General features: G+C 46.3%; 1 protein-coding gene and 1 long non-coding RNA gene across 2 annotated transcripts; one reads left to right on the top strand and one right to left on the bottom strand.

Moving 5' to 3' along the window:
• Positions 1–1,840: 1,840 nt before the first annotated feature.
• PRXL2B (peroxiredoxin like 2B) lies at positions 1,841–16,504 on the bottom strand. The gene is made up of 7 exons (XM_079987332.1): positions 16,353–16,504; positions 12,175–12,379; positions 10,320–10,371; positions 8,099–8,162; positions 7,363–7,438; positions 4,743–4,861; positions 1,841–2,038 (listed from the first exon to the last, which is right to left on the bottom strand). Exons 1-7 carry the CDS (start codon positions 16,410–16,412, stop codon positions 2,012–2,014), a joined length of 603 nt encoding a protein of 200 aa, XP_079843458.1. The 5' UTR covers positions 16,413–16,504; the 3' UTR covers positions 1,841–2,011.
• A 2,521-nt stretch (positions 16,505–19,025) lies between these two features.
• Positions 19,026–23,485, top strand: LOC307222284. Its single transcript, XR_013841719.1, has 2 exons — positions 19,026–22,831; positions 22,864–23,485. It is a non-coding gene; the product is annotated as an uncharacterized lncRNA (long non-coding RNA).
• The last annotated feature ends 565 nt before the right edge of the window (positions 23,486–24,050 follow it).

Here is a 24,050-nt window from a genome sequence, read left to right on the forward strand (position 1 = left end):
TGTGGGGGTTAGGGTGTGCTACCCATGCAAGTCCAACCAAAACAGCTGGAGAGACTGCACAGCAGCAGGGGAGGTGCTGGGGAACGTCCATACCCTCTACCCAACAGTAGATTGAATGGCTCAGTACGCTGCCATGAAATTCCCCGCAGCTTGCATTGTGATGACCTCTTGTGAAAGGTAGCAACGTGTCTTGGCTTTCATATGGTGAACTGTCTCTTCAGCCTGTCAGCTTTTGCTGTAAAGTGATGCTAAAATCCATTGGTTCCCTGGCACATCTTTTCTTTTAAATGCTTTCCACTGGCTTATTGGAATACAGAAACTCCACGTCGTCCAGAGGACTGGGTAAGATTGAAGGCCCAGCAGCACAAATGCAACACGCCATATCTTTCTAGAGCATGGTCTGCACCAATTTGCAGCAGCCCTCGGAGGTTACAGATGAGGGGACAGGGTGGTCTTTCCTAGCCCTACCTAGAGAAGCTAGGGATTGAACCTGGGACTTTTTACAGGCAGAGTAGGTCCTCTACCACTTGCTGCATGCAGCCCCCAACCCAAACAAATGCCTAAGGAATGAACACCCCATTTTCACAAAGCCAGTTGTAACTATTATAGAACCATAGAATTCTTGAGTTGGAAGGGCCCCTAGTCCAAAGCCCTGTAATGTAGGTGGACATCTAACTTAGATTTTAAAACCTCCAATGAAGGTGAGTCATCCACCACCTTCCAAGGCAGTCCATTCCACTGTCAAAGAGCTCTTACCACCAGAAAGTTCTTCCTAATGTTTAGTTTCTCCTTCCTTGTCACTTGGATCCATTGTTTTGTATTCCATCCTCTGGAGCAGGAGAAAACAAGCTTGCTCCATCTTCCACATGGCAACCCTTCAGATACTTGTAGATGGTGATTATATCACATTTCCTCTTCTCCAGGCGAAACATAGCCATCTGAAGCATACACAGCCTTAGTGAGCACAAGGAGGCATATTTCCCAACACTCACTGTATTCCTCTTCCCCCGTAGCTTGTACTAACAGAGAAAGCTGCCTTATCCTGTGTCAGACCATTGGGTCCATCAAGCTCAGCACTATCCCCACTGAGGGCCAGCAGCTCTCCAGGGTTTGGGACATTCCCAGCCCTACCTCGAGATGGTGCGTTTTGAACCTAAGACCTTTCTGCACACAAAGCAGATCCTCTACCACTGAGCTGTGGCCCTCTCCCATAGAAGCACTCCACACATTCTAATTTGCAGTCTGCAGAGAAGATTGCAATGTCTGACGAGACTGGCCAACTTCTTCTTCAAACCTCCTCAGGCAGAAGTTGGAGGGGAAACCCCTTGCAAGATCGCTGGCCCATTTGTAGTATACAAGCAAGAGATCAAAGCAGGGGTGGGGCAGCTGTAGACCCTCCGCATGTTGCTAGACTACAACATCCATCATCCCTGCCCATCCTCTGGCTGGGGCTGATGGGAATGCGAGTCCAACAACATACAGTAGAAACAACCAAAGACTCCATATCCCAGTGTTATGGGGACTCAGATTATTATTTTTAACAACAAAAGGGCTGCTCTTGTTTCTTTTCTAAATTCGGATGCACAGAAAATGGGGGGGGGCAGGTGTGGGAAAAGAGAGAGAGAACCAGGAATGGATTTGCATGTGTGTTCCCTTAGAGAAGCAAGATCTCTCAGGAGCAGTGGTGGGGTGCCATTTCGCACAAGTATACCAATTGTCCCCAAAAATGACAGAGTCAAATTGGAAGCTCCACATCAAGTGCACACCATGTGTTGTTGAGATGGACACCACAGGACATCGTGCTTCCCTGCACCCGAAAGCAGTTGATTAACACCAGTAGCATGGTAACCAATTGGCAACAAGTTTATTCATTCTTCGTCAGGCAGATTTACAAAACGGGACAGAACATCATCACTCTACTATGACGAACAGCTTGGTCTTCATTTGAAATGTGAAAAGGGGAGACGGGGAGGAGAACAAGAGGCTCTTAGCAGTTTGGTCGCTTTCTTCTTCATCTGCTACAGGCCTCGCTGGTGCACTGCAGAACAGAGAAAGGGACTTGGTCCAATTGTTTACTGCAAAAGAAATACTCAGCCCCTTCCTCCCCCTCATCCCTGCACAATGCCTGGTATATTTAGCATCTTCAGATTTAAAACGCCATCTGTTTTTCTGTCTCAACTTCGCTAAAAATTGCTCTGTGACCTGCATTAAGTCAACACAAGGTTTCACCACCTAATTTTGAAGAGCCTAGTTTCCAATTGCACATTTGCTAGAGTCATCATCAGATTCAAGAAGCCCTCCTTTTACAAGGGAGTATAGGAAGTTGCCTTAGGGACGCGGGTGGTACTGTGGGTTAAACCACAGAGCCTAGGACTTGCCGATCAGAAGGTCGGCAGTTCGAATCCCTGCGACGGGGTGAGCTCCCGTTGCTCGGTCCCTGCTCCTGCCAACCTAGCAGTTTGAAAGCACTTCAAAGTGCAAGTAGATAAATAGGTACCGCTCCGGCGGGAAGGTAAACGGCGTTCCCATGCGCTGCTCTGGTTCACCAGAAGCGGTTAGTCATGCTGGCCACATGACCCGGAAGCTGTACGCCGGCTCCCTCGGCCAATAAAGCGACATGAGCGCCGCAACCCCAGAGTCGGTCACGACTGGACCTAATGATCACGGGTCCCTTTACCTTTACTATAGGAAGTTGCCTTAGGCTTAAACCAAGTTGGGACCATGGGGCCTACATAGCTCAGGACTGTCTGCAGCAGGGATGGGGTACGAATGTAAGAACCTTGCAGCTGGATCAGGCCAATGGCTCATCCAGTCCAGCATCCAATAGGAAGGGAAGCCTGCTGGCAGAACCCAAGGATAACAGCACTCTCCCCTTCTGTGCTTCATAGCAAGTGGTATTAAGAACTTTACTGCCTCTGACAGAGGAGACAGAATGTAGTCATTGCGGCTAGTGGCCTCATTCTCCAACTATTTATCCCCTTATCTTCTTAAAGCTGTCCAAGTTGGCAATCATCACTACACCTTGTAGGAGTGAGTTCCATAGTTTAACCAGGCACTGTGTGAAGAAGTATTTTCTTTTGTCTGAACCTTCCAACTTCATTGAATGTTTAAGTTCTAGTGTTAAGGGAGAGGGGGGGCTGTTTTGTACTTACTCTACACAATGCATCATTTTATTTATTATTTTTTCCATTAAGGTTTTATTAAAGCTTTTACATGATATAATAATATTTATTATTTCTACCCTGCCCATCTGGCTGGATTTCCCCAGCCAATCTGGGTGGTTTTCAACAGAACCTTAAAAACAGAATAAAACTTCCCTAAACAGGGCTGCCTTCAGATGTTTTCTAGAAGTCGGATAGTTATTTCCTTGACATCTGATGGGCGGGCCATACAATAAAATAAACTCATTTAAATAAAAACAAAACCAGAGAAAGAAAAAGCAAATGCAGAGCCCTCTCTCAAAGGTAGCTCTTAACCCTTGTCTCTGACAGAAAATGGTGGACCCTCCCAGCTCTCACCTGGGAGCTTTCCTTTCTTCTCACAGTCTCTCACACTGCGAAGTCTTCCCTGCCTACACCTTGCATCATTTTAAACACCTTTAAAACACACCTGGGCAGCTCAAGTCAGCAGAGCATAGGACTCTTAATCTTAGGGTTGTGGGTCCGAGTCCCGTGTTGGACAAAATATTCCTGCCTTGCAGGGGGTTGGACTAGATGACTCTTCTGGTCCCTTCCAACTCTACAGTAGTATGATTTCATGATCACATTGCCTCAGATTTGCCTTTTCCCTAACCTAAGAAGCCTATACTGTTCTACATTTTCCTCACGGGGGATTTACCCCATCCCTTTGAACAACTTGGTGGCCCTTTTTTGAACATTTCTCAGCTCTACAGCAGGCTTCCTCAAACTCGGCCCTCCAGATGTTTTTGGCCTACAACTCCCATGATCCCTAGCTAGCAGGCCAGTAGTCAGGGATGGTGGGAATTGTAGTCTCAAAACATCTGGAGGGCCAAGTTTGAGGAAGCCTGATCTACAGTATCCTTTCTGAGGTAAGGCAACCAGAACTGTACACAGTACTCCAAATGCATCCGTCCTGTAAATTTGTATGATGAAGTGCCAGTTCAGGACAAATGGATGTACTTCTTTCACACAGCACGTCGTTAAACTATGGAACTCCCTGCCACAAGATACATAGGGTTACCTTTTCCCAGTCCAAGGGGCACAATCCTGTGTGGGCAACCTTTCCAGGTCAACAAGCTCATGGTGGATGGAACCAGAGGCATGAGCATAGTTTGAGAAACCTTTCTGCCAGGCATATACAGTGGTACCTCGGGTTACATACGCTTCAGGTTACATAAGCTTCAGGTTACAGACTCCGCTAACCCAGAAATGGTACCTCAGGTTAAGAACTTTGCTTCAGGATGAGAACAGAAATTGTGCAGCAGTGGTGTGGCAGAAGTGGGAGGCCCCATTAGCTAAAGTGGTGCTTCAGGTTAAGAACAGTTTCAGGTTAAGAACGGACCTCCAGAATGAATTAAGTTCTTAACCCAAGGTACCACTGTACACTCTCGAGGAGAGTGTGTGGCAAGGCTGGTAATGGGTGGGGCCCAAGGGCCAAGGAATAGGTGCAAAGGGCCTCACATCTGGCTCCACCCCTGGACTACTGGTTTCATATGCTGTCCCCAAAGTCCTTGGAGGAAGGGTAGGAGTCAAGGGTGATCTCCAAGACAGAGAGCTGCTCACCTGAGGCTTTGCTCCCTCTTCTACATTTGCAGAGATGCCAAGGGCAGTGACGATAGACTCCAAGGGAAGGTAGTCACCAGGGGACTCCTGAGCAGAATACAAAAGCAGATTCTCCCCTCCTGGAATGAGAAGGGAAAGAGAGAGAAGAGGTAAACAGGTACTAGCTGTGGAACGCTGTGTTTCAGCCCCTGCTTTGCATGTAGAAGGTCGCAGGTTCAACGCCTGGCATCTCCAAGTAGGGCTGGGAGAACATCCCGTTTCTGAAGAGCCAGTCAGTGTGGGCCAGGCTTCCTCAACCTCAGCCCTCCAGATGTCTTGAGACTACAGTTCCCATCATTCCTGACCACTGGTCCTGCTAGCAAGGGACCATGGGAGTTGTAGGCCAAAAACATCTGAAGGGCCGAGTTTGAGGAAGCCTGGCTGTAGGCAATGCAAGGCTGGATGGATCATCAGGTCTCACCTCCCTTTAAATGTCATCTGGAGGCACCAGGCTTCCTCAGCAGGAGAGATAGGAAGCAAAAGGCTTGTTGCATTTGAACCACCTCCATCAGGCACCTCCTGCCCCTGAACTATGCCAACTGTTCAATAGAGGAACAACTGTCTAGAAACTGGTGTGTTTTGAGTTTTGTTTTCCTCTTCCCTCCTTGTCCCTTTTCCCTTGTGTGTCGTTTGTTTGTTTGTTTGTTTGAGGAAGTGTCTTGTTTTGATTTCGTGTATGCCACCCTGGGAGCCTTTTTGGCAGAAGAGCGGGGTACAAACGCTCTAAATAAATACACAAAAATAAGGCAGATTCCTGTGTTCCTGTGAAATGTTTTCTGCCCTCATCTTGCTCCTGGAAGAGAGAAATGGACATCTATTAAGAACCCTGCTGGGTCTGTCTGTGGTAGCATCTTCTATTACACAGCAGCCAGCCAGTAGCCCTCCCATCAGATGTCAAGGAAATAAACAACTATCTGACTTTTAGAAGACATCTGAAGGCAGCCCTGTTTAGGGAAATTTTTAATATTTGATGGATTATTGTATTTTAATATTTTGTTGTAAGCTGCCCAGAGTGGCTGGGGAAACCCAGCCAGATGGGCGGGGTATAAGTAATAATTATTGTATTATTATTTTATTAAAGAAGCTAAGAATTGTCTAGTATGGGTAGCAGTAGCTTTCCCATAAATTTTTATCGATTTTCATACAATTAAAAAAATTCTATTCAGTTTCAATACAATATTCCCTTCACATTTTGACCTCCCATCCTTATTTCCATGATGTTTCTGTTCAAATCCTTTATCTACTGCCTCAAATGTAATACTTATTTCTATAAGTATTACATCACATTCCTTTATCATTCTCATTCCTTTGCTTATATTTCCAGTCCTGCCTACAATTTTGTTTGACTATATTTTCTCAGATCGTCCGAAAAGGGTCTTAGCTCTTCCACAAATATTTCGTCTTTTTTGGTCTCTTATTTTTGCCATCCATTTTACCATCTCCATATAGTCCAATAGTTTTAGAGTCCCACTCTTTCATTGGAACTTCTTTCATTTCTGTGCATATGAAATTCTGGCTGCAGCAGCAGCATACATAAACAACTTTTGACCAACTTTTTTGAGGCCTACCCCATTATTCCCAAAAGAAATGCTTCAGGCTTTTTTTTGGGGGGGGTGACTATTTTAACCATCTTTTTCAATTCATTATGTATCACTTCCCAAAAGCCTGTTGCTTTTTTTACAAGTCCACCACATATGAAAAAAACGGCCCTTCAGACTTCTGCATTTCCAACATTTACTTTGATAGTGTCTTGTACATCTTGGCCAGTTTATTAGTTGTTAAATACCATCTGTATATCATTTTCCAATAGTTTTCCTTTAACATGTAACAGGCTAGACTGGTGACTGGGAGCAGCTGCCGAGACCACATAACTCCGGTCTTGAAAGACTTACATTGGCTCCCAATATGTTTCTGAGCACTATTCAAAGTGTTGGTGCTGACCTTTAAAGCCCTAAACGGCCTCAGTCCAGTATACCTGAAGAAGCGTCTCCACCCCCATCGTTCTGCCCGGATGCTGAGGTCCAGCATCGAGGGCCTTCTGGTGGTTCCCTCACTGCGAGAAGTGAAGCTACAGGGAACCAGGCCAAGGGCCTTCTCAGTAGTGGATTCCACCCTGTGGAATCCCTCCCATCGGATGTCAAAGGAATAAACAACTATCTGACGTTTAGAAGATATCTGAAGTTTTTTAATGACTGATGTTTTAATGCATTTTTAATCTCCTGTTGGAAGCTGCCCACAGTGGCTGGGGAAACCCAGCCAGATGGGCGGGGTATAAGTTGTTGTTGTTGTTGTTGTTTTGTTGTTGTTATATTTCATATCTACTCTCCACAACTTTTCCCTAGCAGCAGCTCTCCAGAGTTTCACGCAAAATTATTCTCCCAGCCCTACCTGCAGGCACTGAAGATTGAACCTGAAAACTTTTGCATGCAAATCAGATGCTCTACCACTGAGCTACATCCTTTCCCCAAAACAAGCTAATGTTATATATTTTCTAAGCCATTTATGTTGTCTTTGCAATGTGCAAAAAACCAATCCCCATTAACAGAAATTGGGCCAGGGCAGTGGAAGGTTGCCCCCTTACCTCGGCCAACTATCAGCGTCCCACCGCTCTGCAGAAGATCTCCAGAAAAGTTGCCTTGAATACCGGCAGCATTTGCCTGCAGGGGGGGGGGGGTGAGGAGGAAAATAAGATCAAAGCCCAGGCCCCAATCCCCATCCATTAAAGAGGCTCTTTCAGAAGTTACCCTGCATCTTCCAAGTCCCACTGGAGGCCAAGTCTAAGGACAAACCTTCAGATTTCTGGAGGGTCCCTAGCTCAACGGTGAGGCCAAATGCTGGGGAAGTATCAGCTGGAACATTTTCCAGTGCTTTTGGAGACCATTTAAATGCAATGTTTGAGGGGGCTCACAATGGAAATAGAAGCTGCTTGTTCCCCACCCCGAAATCTTTAAACATACTTTTTGCCAGCACAGCAAATCAGAAAAGTGACAAGCACACTTGGACTTCGTAGTTTGGGAATTGCCAATAAGGCTTTGAACAGGGATGCCAAGCCTCAAGCCCAGGAGTCCAATCTGGCCCTCCTGGCCTTTCCATCAGGCCCCTGGAGCTCTCCCAAGCTACACCCTTCACCCATCCTGCTTTGTATCCTCCTTGAGAGCTGTCTGGAGGGGATCACAAATTCACGGCAGCTAGTGCAAACAGTGCAGGCTAGGTGGACCATGGTCCTTCAATTTCATGTAGGGCATCATCCAATGTAACTAACAACACCCAAGGATGTCAAACTGTTCCTCTGCTGGCAACAGTCTTCACCAACTGACCTTTGTGATGACCTGTCGGACAGGCTTCCCCAGAGCTGCAGGGACTATACTTAAGGCATTGTACCTAAAAGGAGGAAGGCAAGTTAGAGTCAAAACATTAGGGGCACAGGTGGAACATTATTTTCAAGAGTGGTGGCAGAAGGTCCCAGGTTCGATCCTAAGAATCTCTAGATAGGGCTGGGAATGTCCTACACTGGGAATGTCCTAAACTGCCAGTCTGTGTAGATCAGTGTTTCTCAAGCTTGGGTCTCCAGCTGTTGTTGGACTACAACACCCATCATCCCTAGCTAGCAGGACCAGCGGTCAGGGATGATGGGAGTTGTAGTCCGGCAACAGCTAGAGACCCAAGTTTGAGAAACACTAGCATAGACCAGCAGTTCTCAACCTGTGGGTCCCCAGATGTTGTTGGACTACAACTCCCATCATCCCTAACCTCTGGCCTTGCTAGCTAGGGGTGATGGGAGTTGTAGTTCAACAACATCTGGGGACCCACAGGTTGAGAAAGGCTGGCATAGACAGTTTTGAGCTAGATGGACCGATGGCCTGACTCTGTCTAAGGTCACTTCCTATGTTCTTAAGACTGGTATGGAGGTTTGTGCAAATGGCATCCTGAAATTCTCTACCTGATTCAGCGGCTAGAGAAATTGAGAAGGGGTGGCATTTTGCCAAATGTCTCCAGGAGGAGGAGATGGTATCTAGGTTTCTAGGGGTGGGGCTCACCATTAGCAGTAGCAATAACAGTTTTATTTTCTGGTGCTGTTGCAAATGCAGAAACCGTGTTGAGAGCATGGCTATTATTTTGCAACCTCCACAATGCTCTGGACCTAGCATCATTCCAATATTCTTTGAGGAGGAGAACTAGCCCCGCTGTACATCGGGAAGGGCTGTGTGGAGAAAGTCTCTTCCTTTAAATTCCTAGGAGTTTATCTCAGTGAATACCTTACTTGGAAAATAAATACAACCCAGGTGGTTAAGAAAGCCCAACAGAGACTCCATCTCCTCAGAATATTGCAGAAGAATGATGTCAATCAACATTTGATGATCTCCTTCTACCAGTCAACAATAGAAAGTGTCCTTTCATACTGCATCACGGTATGGTACACTGGTTTGACATCAACTGATAGAAAGAGCCTACAGAGGGTGGTGAATACAGCACAAGATATTATGGGCTGTCCCTTGAATCTGCTGGATGAAATAGCAGAAGAAAGGTGCCTCAGAAGAGTGAGGAAAATTCTCAGGGATGATTCATACCCTGGCCGGCACTTTCTTGATCTCCTGCCCTCAGGCAGAAGATATAGAAGCATGATTAGTCGCACCAACAGGGTAAAGAACAGCTTCTGTCTGTGGGCTGTTAGGCTGCTGAATGAAAAGATAACAACAGGGCAACTGACTTTCGGGTTTGGTGGGTGTACGTCAGTAAACGAGGGGAATTAAGACTAAGAGAGCTGAGTGGGGGGTGCTCGTGTAATCTCACTGTATACAAGTTGTACAAGTGACAATAAAATATTTCAATTTCAATATGTTTATGGGGAGAGGGGAAGTAGCCGCCACATAAAAAAATATATATATTTTTGCGTGGGTGCAGGACGAAGTATGCAGTGTAAGTCTGCATAGAGACTAGCCTACTGTGCAAAGGCAAGCTTTGTATTAGTAGCTCCACCCACTTTGGCCTCTGGCCCCTCCCACCACTGCTGCACGGTCCCTTGAATGTTGCCCAGAAGGAATTGTGGCCCTCATTCTGAAAAAAGCTGCCTTACGTCATTAAGAAGAAAAGAGCCAGAGACATTTTTAAAACTCCAAAGCTCGTATTTCAGAAATATGGCCTGAGTTATCTGAGGGGCAAGGGGAAGAGCCACAGACCTTTGCCTAGGTTAAACTGTGCAGAATCTCTCGCCAAGGTCACAGCTTCGATCCCCGTGTGGGACAGCTGCATATTCCTGCATTACAGGCGGTTGGCCTAGATGATCCTCAGGTTCCCTTCGAAATCTACAATTCTATGGCACTGTGGCCATGATGCAAAGCATACTTAATAGGGAGACAAATGATCGATTCTTATGACCCACCTTATTTTAGTGGTTGTAAGATGTTCCAAACCATTTTCAATGTTGTGTTTTAATGTTGTAACCTGCCCTGGAACCTTACGGTGGGTAACTAATAAGAACAATAATGCTCAATGGGACTTTCCAAGTCCACAAACACACATGCTAAAAATGCAACAAACCTTTTGAATCCAAGATCTTGGTAGCACTGTTTGGTTTCATCCAGATAGAGTTCTGAAAGAAAACCAGAAGTTACTCAATGCAAAGACTAACATTTCCTGCCATCTAAAAGCCTGGAGGAGCATCCGTTGTTACTCCTACTCAGAGTAGACCCATGGGAATTAATGATGACTAACTGCTGCCAGGCTGCCTCAGTGGGAAAGAGATAATAAACAGGTCCATTCTATCTGCTTTCTTGAAAGTCCAGTTCCATCAGTCATCTCCTATCCCCTGAACTGTTTCTGTGTCAGCCGCTCATGACAAGAGCTGCTATTTAAGAACTGGTACCTGGGTTTGTTTGGTTTCCTCTTCCCTCCCTGTCCCTTTTTCCTTTTCTGTCATTTTTTTTCAGATTCCAAGCCTGTGGGCAAGGGCTATTTTGTTTTACTGGCAGTACGTAAGCCCCCCTGGCAGTCTTTTTCAGCTGAAGAATGAGGCATAAACGCTCTAAATAAAAATAAACAACTTAGGTCTATTAATTTCAAGGGGCCTACTCAAAGTTGAACTTAGCTGGATGCAAACCACTGCATTTGTTGGGCTCAATTTATACCCTATGCTTCTTTGCCTCAAAAGACAGGAGAGAGTCACGAAGGCATCCACCTTTCAAGAAATACAAAGCCAACACAATTTCACACAAGATGGGAAACCTGTGACCTTCCCAGATATTGTTAGACTCCCACTCCCACCATCCCCAGTTCGCAGAGGCTGATGGGAGCTGGAGTTCCAACAAGATCCGAAGGGCACCATTCTTACACATAAGTTAAGATTAAAAACAAACAAAACTGTTCCATACAATTTTAATGTGGGGTGGAGGTTTCCAGCAACCTTGCACAGGTCTAGCAAGGCAGATACTGCTCACATGCCAGGCACAGAGGATGATTGGCTGGACAGTCAATCTTCTGCATTCTTGCTTTGAGCCGAGGTGGGCAGGGGCGGCCAGCAGTTAGCTTGGTGGGTTGTAAGCCGAGCCTTCCCTATACGAGTAGCATGTCAGTAGAGGCATATGTAATCGAGCTGGAAAGGATATCTGCTGCCACAGCATCCCTGACTGGCTAGCCCACCAACCTCTGTTGACAACATCCCCAATTGGCTAGCCAGCCAACCTTTGCTTGCGACATTCCTGATTGGTTGTACTTCCAACGTCTGCTTCAACACATCTCAAAACAAAGGAGAGACCATGTGCTCAGCTGTCAAACAGCAGGTTCCCTTAAGTCTGGCATGGCCAAACTTGGCCCTCCAGCTGTTTTTTTTCTTTTGTTCAGTTTTATTTATTTTATTTAAATAAGTAGTTCAGAAAAACAACAACCAAAAAGAAAGAAAGACACTCCAAAAATATTGAAAGCAAATATTACATACTTATCATGTAATATTCCCCACCCACCCGCAGCTTCCCTCCACCACAATTCTACTTCTTTGAATCTCTATTTCCACTTTTATCTTTGCATCCTCCAAATGTATCATTCTTTGTGTTTCTTTTATCTTTTATCTTTTCCAAATCATAGATATACTTTACATTTTCATTCTAGGCATATTAGAACAATATTTTAACATATAATCTTCAAAACATTTCCATTCCTTTTTTAATTTTTGATTTGACTGATATCTTATGATTGATATCAATCGTAGGATATCGGCCCGCCAGCTGTTTTGGGACTACAACTCCCATCATCCCTAGCTAACAGGACCAGTGGTCAGGGATGATGGGAACTGTAGTCGCAAAACAGCTGGAGGGCCAAGTTTGGCCATGCCTGCCTTAAGCACCCCACAAAAGGTCTCTTTCCCGCTTCCTTCATGGGGCTCCTACAATCCAAGACCTACCTCCCGCAAAGTAATTTCCCTCCAGAAACTCCTGCAGGCCTAGGCTTTCTGGCGCAACACCTATTAAGCGGACACCGTTACTTTCCAGCACCTCTCTCAGCTTGCTGGTTTCCTTGGCAATCCAGCGGCACACCTGGCACCCGAGGCGGCGCAAGAACAGCACCACGCAAGGACAATCCCTCCAAATGCTCCTCAGCTCCACCACCTGGAAAAACCAGACAAGATCATAAAAATGGCTGTCCGCATTTGTGGAACATGATGAGGCTTGAATACCCAAGCGAGAGAGCTCTTGGATAATAAAGTGGGCATAACAGGGGCTTGATCCTTATTTTTTGCAGAGCCAGATTTCTCAGACACCTGAGAAATGTAGGAAGATGTCTTCCACCAAGTCCATCTAACACAGAATTGTTGGTTCTGGCTCCCTCCAGAAGTTTCTGGACTACAAATCCCATCACACTGGCTCTCTAGTTGTTTCTGGACTACAACTTCCATCATCCTGGCCATTGGCCATTCTTGCTGAGGATGATGAAAGTTGGACCCCAGTAACATCTGAAGAGCATCATGATTGCCCTACATTGACTAGTTGTGGCTCTTCAGAGCTTCAGTCTATCCCAGCCCTACCTGGAGCTGCCCGGCACTGAACCATACATGCAAAGCAGATATTCTTTCCCTTGAACCCTTGGCCTGAAGGTGCATAGGAAGCTGCCTTGTGCAGGGACGGACTTTGCCTCTCTTGCTCCATGCTGTCTACTCACTGACAAGACAGCAGATCAGCATGGACGGGAGTATTTCCCTGGAGATTTCAGGGACTGAACCTGGTACCTTCTGCATCCAAAGCATATACTAAGCTGTTGAGCCTCAGCCTCACAATTAAGGAGGAAAAACCCAAAGGCTTCATGTGGAAGGTGCCGCTTAAACCAAGGTTTATATGCAGAAGCTTTGGCTCTCCAAATATTGTTGGACTACAACTCCCATCAGCCCCAGCAAGCATGGCCAATGGTCAGGGATGATGGTAAATGTAGGCCGACATTTGGAAGGGAAAGGGTTCCCCACTTTGACATCACCTGTGACATAGGTAGTGTTACAGCATGGAAACAAGGACTTTGACAGGTGGGCAGGACAAACCACCTGTCCATCATCGGCTGGGGTCCTCACAACATCAGGTGGGTGACGTGTGGGTTCTCCCTGCCGCCTGCCAACGTTGGCCCACAGTGGTCAGGACAGAGAAGAATCAGGCTTGCAGAGCCAAAGAGATTCCCCAGTCCTGCTCTGCAGTATCCTTGTTTTGAAAGGGAGCCCAAGCTTTAGACTGAAAGAGTGGGAAGGTAATTGCTGGGATGCAGTGTTGACGAACTGTGAAATCCTGACAACGGCAGCTCAAGCAACAGCCTGGCAGATGGTCAAAGCACGACTCACAAGACTAGACCTACAAAACTCTGACGTAACAGGCAGGAGTGTCCCCAGATGGATTTCACATGCAATGTTTTATTTAGTGGTGACCAAGGAAGGCCAGGCTGAGGAATGCACAGGTCTTGGCACATGCAGGGCTTTACCCAGGCGCCAATCAGCTGATAGATGGTGCCTGCACGTCCCTTTCAGTCGATCCCCATCATCAGCTCCGCAGCTGGCATGTCAGGTATAAAGGTAAAGGGACCCCTGGCCATTAGGTCCAGTCATGACTGACTCTCGCTTTATTGGCCAAGGGAGCTGGCGTACAGCTTCCATGTCATGTGGCCAGCATGACTAAGCCGCTTCTGGTGAACTAGAGCAGCGCAAGGAAACACCGTTTACCCTCCTGCCGGAGCGGTACCTATTTATCTACTTGCACTTTGACATGCTTTCGAACTGCTAGGTTGGCAGCAGCAGGGACCGAGCAACAGGAGCTCACCCCGTTGCGGGGATTCGAACTGCCGACCTTCTGATCGGCAAGTTCTAGGCTCTGTGGTTTAACCCACAGTGACACCTGTGTCCCAGGTATTTCACGTATAGGGCAGGGATAATGGCTTGGCAAAACAACAACAACCAGCCAGGTGGACCAACTCAAGAGGCCTAGTGGGTCTAATTAAGCCAACAAGCCAGATGTTCTGCACCACTGGTTTATTGCATGATTGTGCCCTACAGATCTTGTTTTTCCAAATAGTATGTACCAAACAAGGTAAATACCATGTGTTTTATGTAAGTTGAAACTAGGAGCGGTGCTAATTAAGGCAGCTGCTTTCTCCCTATTGGGAAAGGGCATCTTTGCAAATCATGATTTAAGAAATCCGACCTTGGTAGTTTTACACCACCTGGGACTGTATTTGGCCTCTGTGCACCCAAGCAGGGTGTGAAAAGTATAGCCCACTTCCAATATCCATCTCCAAGACCAGCGGCTCAAGAGGACTGGGCATCATTAAGACAAGTGTTGAAAATAAAACTGCCAGGATCATAGATAGCTCTCTAGGAAGACCAGGGATAGCTCAGTCAGTAAAGCATGAGACTCTGGATCTCAGGGTTGTGGGTTCGAGTCCCACCTTGGGCAAAAGATTCCTGCATTGCAGGGGGTTGGGCTAGATGTCCCTTGGGGGTCTATTCCAACTTCACAATACTATGATTCATAATGCCTTTGTACAGATCTAGGGTACAACTGCACTTGGAATGCTGCATGCATATGTTTTAAGAGTCAGAAAAAAGTTTGGAAAGGACAGTAAAAGTGATCGAGGTAACTCTCATTTCAGATATTCCTCAAATGCATCCTTGGATAAATAAGCAATACTCTTAAGAAAATTGCATTTATAATTGTGGCAGCATCTACATCGCACTTGAGAAAACAAGTCTCTGTCTCCAAGGGGATACAATCTAGAAACAGACACAAAGGGAAACCACAGAAGAAAGGGTAAACCAGGGAATAATGGGCATTAATTTTACAGATTTTATAAATAATTTTAATTTTAATTAAATTATAATTATAATATTTAGACCCCTCTATTTGGTATACATAAAAATTGGACAGAACACAGCCAAAATTGGCAGAGCTATTTAAAAACCACACACAAATATAATAATTAAAATACAGATAAAATCTGTAAAACTTTCACAACAAATATAGGCAGCTAAATCATATGTTTGGGTAGTCTTGCTGAAATAATGAAGTTTCCAGCAGGAGTCAAACTCAGTATAGCATAAGCTTATACCAGCACGATATTGTGAATTAAGTGATAAAGTTATCTCAGTCTCTATTCCTTCTCTATGGCCCCTAGAGCAGGCAAGATGCTGCAATCCTACACACACTCATCTAGAGGTAAACCCCACTTAACTAGCAGGGCATAATCCTGAATCAAGACAGATATGGCTGCATTATTAACCAAGCACAACATGTCGTTTTGGAACTATCATTCACAAAGCCCAGAGTTCAGATCTCACCCATAACAAGGCAAGCTTCTCTCAGCCCTACAACCACTCACCAGAGAAGTTTCTGAAATATGGGAATAAAACTAATTGGCCCTTAGGACTGTTGGTGAGTCAGACCACACAGAGTGGTTTTCAACCCGCCATAGTGCAGAATAATGAGGATAGCAGGATGCTAGGTTTGCTAAAAATAAAATAAAACATGTCACGTCGTTCCAGTACAGCTAGCTAACCAGCAGATACAACGCACAGCTCCTTTCCTCTTCTGGAGGAAAGATCAGAAAGCAACCAAATTAAGCCACCCCTGCAGAGTGGACCAGCTTCAAACCCTCTCCCCGATCCGCTTCCATCACTGCTCCCCGCCCCTTAAAGCAAAGAGCATGTCAGTTCTGCGCTGAAGACGCCCAAAGACAACGCACAACAACCTCTTAGAAATGGGAGACGAATACCTCAGTTGGTTAGCTGGTTAAACCAGAGTTCAGCAGCAGAGCTCATGCCTTTTGCATGCAAAGGTTCTGGGTTCAGCCCCCAGGACCTCTCGTTAAAAAGGATCAAGCAGCAGCAGGAGTGGACGACGACAGCGTTTCTCCCAGGACTCTTGAGGGGCGAACAGGCTGGCTGAGCACAAGGCAAGAGCTCGGAATATCTAGGCAGTTACAAAACCACAACGCTTTTCCATGCAGGTAGCTGAGAATTTCAAGCGACTTGCCGGATCGCACCGTTTGCTATGCAGATGAGGAATTACAAAATCGCAACACACGCGCCCCGCCGTCTTATGTAAAGGGTCTCACCTCCCCACTGACTGCATGCTTCAGCGTGTTGGCTCCCACTTTGGCTAAATCCACCGCCATCTCTGCTCTTCTGAAACTGCACCCTTCTCCCTGGGTCTCGCGCTCCCTTTCCCTTTATGGGCTCTGCGTCAGCTGATAGAAAAGCCACGCCCCCTGGCTTCTGCAAGTCTCCCTCCTCCGGGACTCCTTATGCATATGCATAACCTGGGCGGAGCTAGCCAGCAGCTCCAGACAGGGAGGAGATATCTCCCCCCCCCCCGAAGAGGAACATAGATATTAAGAAGCATCAGCTCAACAAGAGCTGTTAGCTGCATGTTGAGAGCTGAGCAGGGGCAGAAGCGGGTTAGCAGGGCAAAGGACAGGCGGAGTGGCGGAGCTTCATGATCCGACACCTGGGGGCGGAGAGCAGGCGGGGGCGGGGCTGGCACGTATCCCAGGGGCGTGGCATGCCACCTGCGGGGTGTGGCTCCAGCGCAGGCTGGGGGGCAGCTAGGATGGCACCCCACCGGGATCGCGCTGCCGGGGGCGGTGCACTCCCCCTGCACCCCTCTTCCTCCACCAGTGCTCCCTTGCAGAACTACAATTCCCAGCACCCTTATCAAACTACAGTTCCCAGCGTTTTCTGGGGAAAGTACTGTAGAAGCATAGAACCGTAGACTTGGAAGGAATCCTGAGGGTCATCTAGTTCAGTGTTTCCCAACCTTTGGTCTCTAGCTGTTTTTGGACTACCCTTCCCATCATCCCTAACCACTGGTCTTGCTCGCTAAGTATGATGGGAGTTGTAGTCCCAAAACAGCTGGAGACCCAAGGTTGGGAAACACTGAATTCTAGTTCAACTCCCTGCAATGCAGGAATCTCATTCACACACGACAGCAAACTTTGCTTTAAAACTACCCAGGAAGGCGAGTCTTTAATGCTTTAATGGCATGGGGTGGATGTGACCAACAACAGTGGCAGTGGTGGCGACTTCTGGGTAGAAGCCCAGAAGCTGGGGCGTGCAGTCATAGAGGAGGTGCAATCCTCTAGATACAGCCCAATATATTTCAACCATCAAATGGCTGGGTAAAGGGGAATGTTATTAGGGTCACAGTTTAGTGCTGTATAGGGGACGCGGGTGGCGCTGTGGATTAAACCACAGAGCCTAGGACTTGCTGATCAGAAGGTCGGCGGTTTGAATCCCCGTGATGGGGTGAGCTCCCGTTGCTCGGTCCCTGCTCCTGCCAACCTAGCAGTTTGAAAGCACGTCAAAGTGCAAGTAGATAAATAGGTACTCCTCCAGCGGGAAGGTAAACGGCTCTGGTTCGCCAGAAGTGGCTTAGTCATGCTCCCCACATGACCTGGAAGCTGTACGCCGGCTCCCTCGGCCAATAAAGCGAGATTAGCGCCGCAGCCCCAGAGTCGGCCACGACTGGACCTAATGGTCAGGAGTCCCTTTACCTTTACCTTTTAGTGCTGTATGTTGAGTCAGACCATTGGCACCGCCTGGCAGCAGAGTTTCAGACAGGGTTCTCTGCCAGCCCAGTTTGTAGAAGCTGAAGATGGAGCTTCTAGGCTACTTCTCTTTTCTCTGGGATTGTGTGTTTGTGCGACAGGCCTGAAAGTTAATAATGTGGGTGACAGATGCACCTTAGCAGGGAGGGTATTCCACAAATGGGGAGCCACTACCAGGAAGGCCCTGTTGTGGGTCAATGCTAACCAGCTAGTCCTCACCAGCAGCACCAATAATGGGACACTGTCAATTCCCATGGTGTCTTGGCAGGAACTTTGTGTGTGAACAGTGCTGTAATATGCTCGAGGGGCGTTATTTAAAAGGTGCTTTTTTCTGGTCTATTTTAGTTTATGGGGAGCAATAAAGCACATTGATCTGCCAGATGCTCAGTACGAAACTCTGTTGCCTAGCAACAGCTTCGACTTTAGCAGGTACCTATGTATGACAGCCCCCGGGAGGGAGGAGGTCAGCTACTCTGTTACTTAGCCAGGGTTCTCCCATTTCTCCAATCTTAAATTCAGTTCTCCATATTTCTGCAGCAATTTGTGGTTGATTGGTTTTTAAATCCTCCTGAAAATTCATCAGCATTTCAGTGCAAATTTATTCTACTCTATTCTGCCTGAGTCAGACTCTGTCTGGACTAGATCACCTTTGAGGACTTTTCTGACTCTACAATTACGGTATATGATTCTCTTAATAAATGCATTTTTGTACATACTTTTGACTAAGGCAGATATTTTTGCCAGCAATTGCGCCTAATGTAATGCATTTTAGTATGTTACTTTCACTGATAGGTTATTTTTTCCCGCACTTTCCTCTGATGTACACATTCTTGTAAACATTGCAAGGCTGGAGAACTGCTTTGCAAAATTCAGATATGTGGAAATTTCAAAGGTTCTCATGATGTTTTGGAATGTGCAAATTTGATAGAATTTGCTTTACATGCAAATGAGTTGAATTTCTCCCCCAACCCTGTCTCCAACTCAGTCTCTTCATTACTGCTAATGGCTCTACTCTGAGTAAGTCTAACTTTGGATACAACCCAAGTGTTCTCATCCTGGTAGCTAAATAGGAATCTGGGCGATCAGAATGTTCAAGATTACCATTAAAAGAACATGAAGCTGTCTTTCCTGGGAGTATCGTAGCCACACAGAAAATATGAATCAAGTTGTTGTAGTTTTTTTTTTCGTTTTTTTAAAAAAGACTAGTTTACTTCAAATTACAAAATATTATTTACAAAATAAGAAGAAATGGTGTAAAAGCAAAAAACAGGCAAAAAAAGACACAATACAGTATTGGTAATTCCAATAAGTAAAGACACAGACTGTGCACCAACATACATTTAAACCATATTTAAAACACATCTGCCCCCCCGCAATCCTAGGAACTATAGTTTATCCTCACAGATCTACAATTTCCAGCACCCTTAACCACAGTAGACTCACAACTTACACTGTGATTACGTTCCGAGAATAGCTCGTAAAGCCATAATCGTGTATAGTCAAATTGCATTGGGTGCAATGACAGGGAGGATTGCCAAAGTTATTTTCCCGGGTGCTCACCCCCTTTCCAACCCTATTATATTATATTATATTAAAGGTAAAGGTACCCTGCCCGTACGGGCCAGTCGTGTCCGACTCTGGGGTTGCGCACCCATCTCACTTAAGAGGCCGGGGGCCAGCGCTGTCCGAAGAAACTTCCAGGTCACTTGGCCAGCGTGACAAGCTGCATCTGGCAAGCCAGCGCAGCACACGGAAACGCCGTTTACCTTCCCGCTAGTAAGCGGTCCCTATTTATCTACTTGCACCCGGGGGTGCTTTCGAACTGCTAGGTTGGCAGGTGCTGGGACCGAGCAACGGGAGCGCACCCCGCTGCGGGGATTTGAACCGCCGACCTGATGACCGGCAAGTCCTAGACGCTGAGGTTTTACCCACAGCGCCACCTGCGTCTATATTATATTATATTATATTATATTATATTATATTATATTATATTGCCAAGTGCATAAAACTCAATATGCACAAGTTAAACATGCGCAAGTTGCAGGTCTACTGTACAGTGTCCCAGGAATCTTTGTGCAGGGAGAAAAGTGCTTTAAACGCATGGCATGTTTGCAGCGATCATCACATTTCGAAAACATTCTTAGACTTCAAAGGAGCATGCTTTCCCTTACAAAATCTTGCCGACATGATTATTATTATTTTTAAGCTGTCCTCTTGGAGAAGAGGTGCCACCATTCTCAAGGAGCTTTCCTGGCACCCAGTGAGGGAGGTGCTAATGGAAGGAACCAAACGCTGTACAATTTATGTCATAGAACTTATACCCCCAGGCTCATATGTATCAGCAATAATTCACATTTCAAAAAGTCTTGACATCATTTCAACTCATCGTGGTTGATCATTAACAAGTGGCAATTGAAGCATTATGGATGGATAGATGGGAAGGACCCTTTAGAAGGCACTTTGATCTGTTGTCAGGATCTTTGCAGCCACTGTGCTTCCAGGAAAGGGCATAGTCCACCCTGAAGTGCTTTGCCTTAGGCCCATCCCAAAGGCTGGAGACTTCTTCGAACATAAGAAGAACCCGGCTGGATCAGACCAAAGGCCATCTAGATTCTGTCCTCAAAGTGGTCAACCATACGTTTATGGGCTACACCCCATACCTTCAAGATCAGATACAGTAGGCCTCTGAATATCAGTTCCTTGTTAGCAATAGGTAAGCAATAGGCATCCCGTCCTGAGTTTGTGCAGTGCTTACACATCTTCCCATGAATCAGTTGTTCATCCCACACTTTTCAATGCATTTCCTCATGGTTTCCTAACCACAAAAATCTCTCTCCATATTTTTCAAAAAAGTGGATTTGTTGCACCCGGGCAACTGAATGCTTGAATCCACTTTAACTGAGCAAGCCTAAATTTCAGGTTTACACCTGAACTCTTTCTGCAAAATAGTGATCATATGACAGCACCATGGGGAAAAGTGCCGAGATCTTGTGACCCCCTTAAAGCATTAGCTTCTGATCTGTAACTGAGGGCAATTCAAGGTGATGAGTATCTATTCTATAGTTTAGAAATTGTTGGTTTGCTCTGCATTTGGACATGCCTTAAGATATTGTCACCAAATTTTGCACAAAGGTTCCTGAGTTCCAACAGTAGGTTTTCCTCTACATCTGGATACAACTGGGCGCCGTTTGGATCAAGAAGGTGCTCTCAACCTTGCAGAACTGAACTGATTTTTTGTGCTTTCTTAGAATTTCCCAAGGAAAGCCCAAGGCACGAGGCTGCTATTTCACTATACAGTGGTACCTCTGGTTGTGAACGGGATCCGTTCCGGAGCCCCATTCGCAACCTGAAAGGAACGCAACCCGTATCTGTGCATGTGCAGGTCACGATTTGCCGCTTTTGCACATGTGCGTGACATCATTTTGCGCATCTGCACATGTGCGAGTGGCGAAACCCAGAAGTAACCCTTTCCGGTACTTCCGGGTCACTGAGCGATGCAACTGAAAAAATGTACCATGAAGCAAACGTAAAAAGAGGTATGACTGTAGTGTCCTAAACGCCTTGGGACCAAATTCCTTGAAGGACCGTCTTCCTCTCTTATGTGAATCTGCTCAGCTTTTCGGAATGGCACTTGTGTCCTTCTTGCATGTGCCATTGGCATGGCAAGACAGGAGAGGCCATCCCATGCAGTGGTGCCTCATATGGGGAAGGTCCATGGCTCAGTGGTAGAGCACCTGCTTTGCATGCCGAAGGTCCCAGGTTCAATCCCCAGCATCTCCAGGTAAGGCTAGGAGAGACCCATACCAGAAATCAATGCAGGCAACACTGAGTGAGCTAGATGGACCAATGGTCTGACTCAGTCCAAGGCATCTTTCTGCCTCAGGAACTTGAGTTCCCTTATTCCTTATTTGTGCTCTACAGTTAGTTGAAAACATGCCTTCTTAAACTTAATTGGGAAGGCCATTCTTTCATTTGATGTTTCATTTGCTTTGGCTGCTGTTTTCATAAAATCATATAATTGCAGAGTTGGAAGGGACCCCCGAAGCTCATCTACTCCAACCCCTTGCAATGCAGGAATCTCCACTAAATCCTACAAGATAGACGGCTATCCAACCTCTTCTTAAAGACCTCAAAGGGAGGAGAATCTACCAACTCTTGCAAGAGTCTGTTCCACTGTTGAACAGCTCTTTGTTTTTAGTTGGATCATTTCTGTTTTAATAGTTGGGTCACTGTTTTGGCTTTAAATATTTGATTTTTCTATTTACAAGCCACTATGAGCAACTCACTTGTGGAGGACGAAAGTAAGGTATAATTTTATACACACACACACACACACACACACACAAATAAATAAATAAATAAATAGAAAATTATTTACACACACTCACACCACCATTTAATTTATGTTAATATTAATTCTTATGCAAAGGATCTAAGCAACAATAGGCTAAGATAAGCAAGAACAGAACACCGGGTCAGTTATGCATAGGGTTGTGATGACATGTTTCAGCTGTACACTTTTATTTATGATTGCATTTATAATCCACTTTCCTCCAAGGAGCTCAAGGTGGCCTACATGGTTCTCCCTCTTTCCATATTATCCTTACAACAATGAAAAAGGTGTGGGATTTGAACTGTGGTTTCCCAGGTTCTAGTCCAGAACTCTAACCACTACACAACACAGCCTACAAAACACATGCAGATATAAATACAGAATCACTATGAAATTTTGTTAACTGCAGGTGGGGGCTGCAAGTCTGAGAGTTCTCATCCCATCCCTTGGCACATTTACCATATTTTTCGCCCCATAGGGCGCACGGGCCCATATGGCGCACCTAGTTTTTTGGGGGAGAAATAGAGAAAAAAACATTATTCCCCCCCCCCCAGGCGTGGGGCTGGGGCGGGGGAAGCCTGAGCTTCCCCCGACCCCAGCCCCCAGAACAGGCTGCTATCCGCAAGCCTTGGGAGCCCGGCGGGAACTCCCACCGGTCTCCCCAGGCTTGCGGATATCTGCCCAAAGCCCGGGGCGCGCTGCTCAGTGCGCCCCAGGCTTTGGGATGCAGGCTGCTATCCGCAAGCCTAGGGAGCCCGGCGGGAACTCCCGCGGGCTCCCAAGGCTTGCGGATAGCTTCCTGAAGCCTGGAGAGTGAAAGGGGTTGGTGCGCACCGACGCCTCTCGCTCTCCAGGCTTCAGCAAAAGCCTGCATTCGCCCCATAGGACACACACACATTTCCCCTTCATTTTTGGAGGGGAAAAGTGCATCCTATAGGGCGAAAAATATGGTAGTTGTTCTTTTTAATGCAAATCTCTCCCATAATATATATGTAGCTAGTCAACGGAAATTACTCTCTGCTTTTCCAGAGATCACCTTGTTCTTAGGAACTGAAGGTTTCACGTTATTCTGGACCAAACACCTACAAGGCATTCGGGTCTTCAGCTGGGGACTTTGCCAAAGATATGCACACCATTCACCCTCTGTGATAGTTTACCAAAGGAAGGAACTGCTGCCTTGCTGTTTCCTGTTCCACACTGCTATTGCTCCGCAGCACCACCACTGCAGCAGCTGGCCAGAGAGTAGAACTGCAGCTTCTAATTCAGCAGGTGCTCAAATTACTTACAAAGCCAGTTGGGTTCCAACCAATCAAATAACGCAGGAGTAAGAACCTTAGGCCCAGGGAACAAATGCCGGCCTCACCTGAGTTACCTGAAGTGGCAACTGCTTGTTTCCAGACAACCAGACTCACCTTTCCTCCAAATGATGTTGAAACGTTGAATGAAATCAGTCCCTTCTGGTCTCCATGGTCCAATTCATCCTAAGAAGGCCAATGTTGGAATGTCCAGCTGCTGTAGTATTCTAAGCCTCTCTGTCTAGACCTCTAAGCTCTGAAATTCAGATAATGGGTCTTGCCGGCTTGCATGAAGATAGAGACGGGTCATGCATAGAAACTAGCCTGCTGAATGAAGGCAAATGTGATTTTTGTTGCCCACCCTTCCACTGCTGCCTCTGGCCCCGTCCACAACTGGTATGTGGCCCCCAGAAGGTTGCCTGGAAGGGAATGTGGCCCTTGGGCTGTAAAAAGTTCCCCACCTCCCACTTAAGAGGCATGTGACTCTTGGGCTGAAAAGGTTTCCCAATTCCTGGTCTGTGGTTATCTTGATATCTACCTGCACTATGAATCCTGCAATGCTCTCAGATGCCTCTTGGC

This window comes from Podarcis cretensis (genome assembly GCF_951804945.1).
Source record: "Podarcis cretensis genome assembly, chromosome: 8".
NCBI classification, from domain to species: domain Eukaryota; kingdom Metazoa; phylum Chordata; class Lepidosauria; order Squamata; family Lacertidae; genus Podarcis; species Podarcis cretensis.

Coding starts and splice junctions, on each gene's coding strand:
- PRXL2B (XM_079987332.1), bottom strand. CDS start 16,412: ATGGCGGTGGATTTAGCCAAAGTGGGAGCCAACACGCTGAAGCATGCA. Junction 8,163..10,319: donor CAAGATCTTGGATTCAAAAG/GTTTGTTGCATT, acceptor TCCTCCTTTTAG/GTACAATGCCTTAAGTATAG. Junction 2,039..4,742: donor AAGAGGGAGCAAAGCCTCAG/GTGAGCAGCTCT, acceptor TCTGTTCTGCAG/TGCACCAGCGAGGCCTGTAG.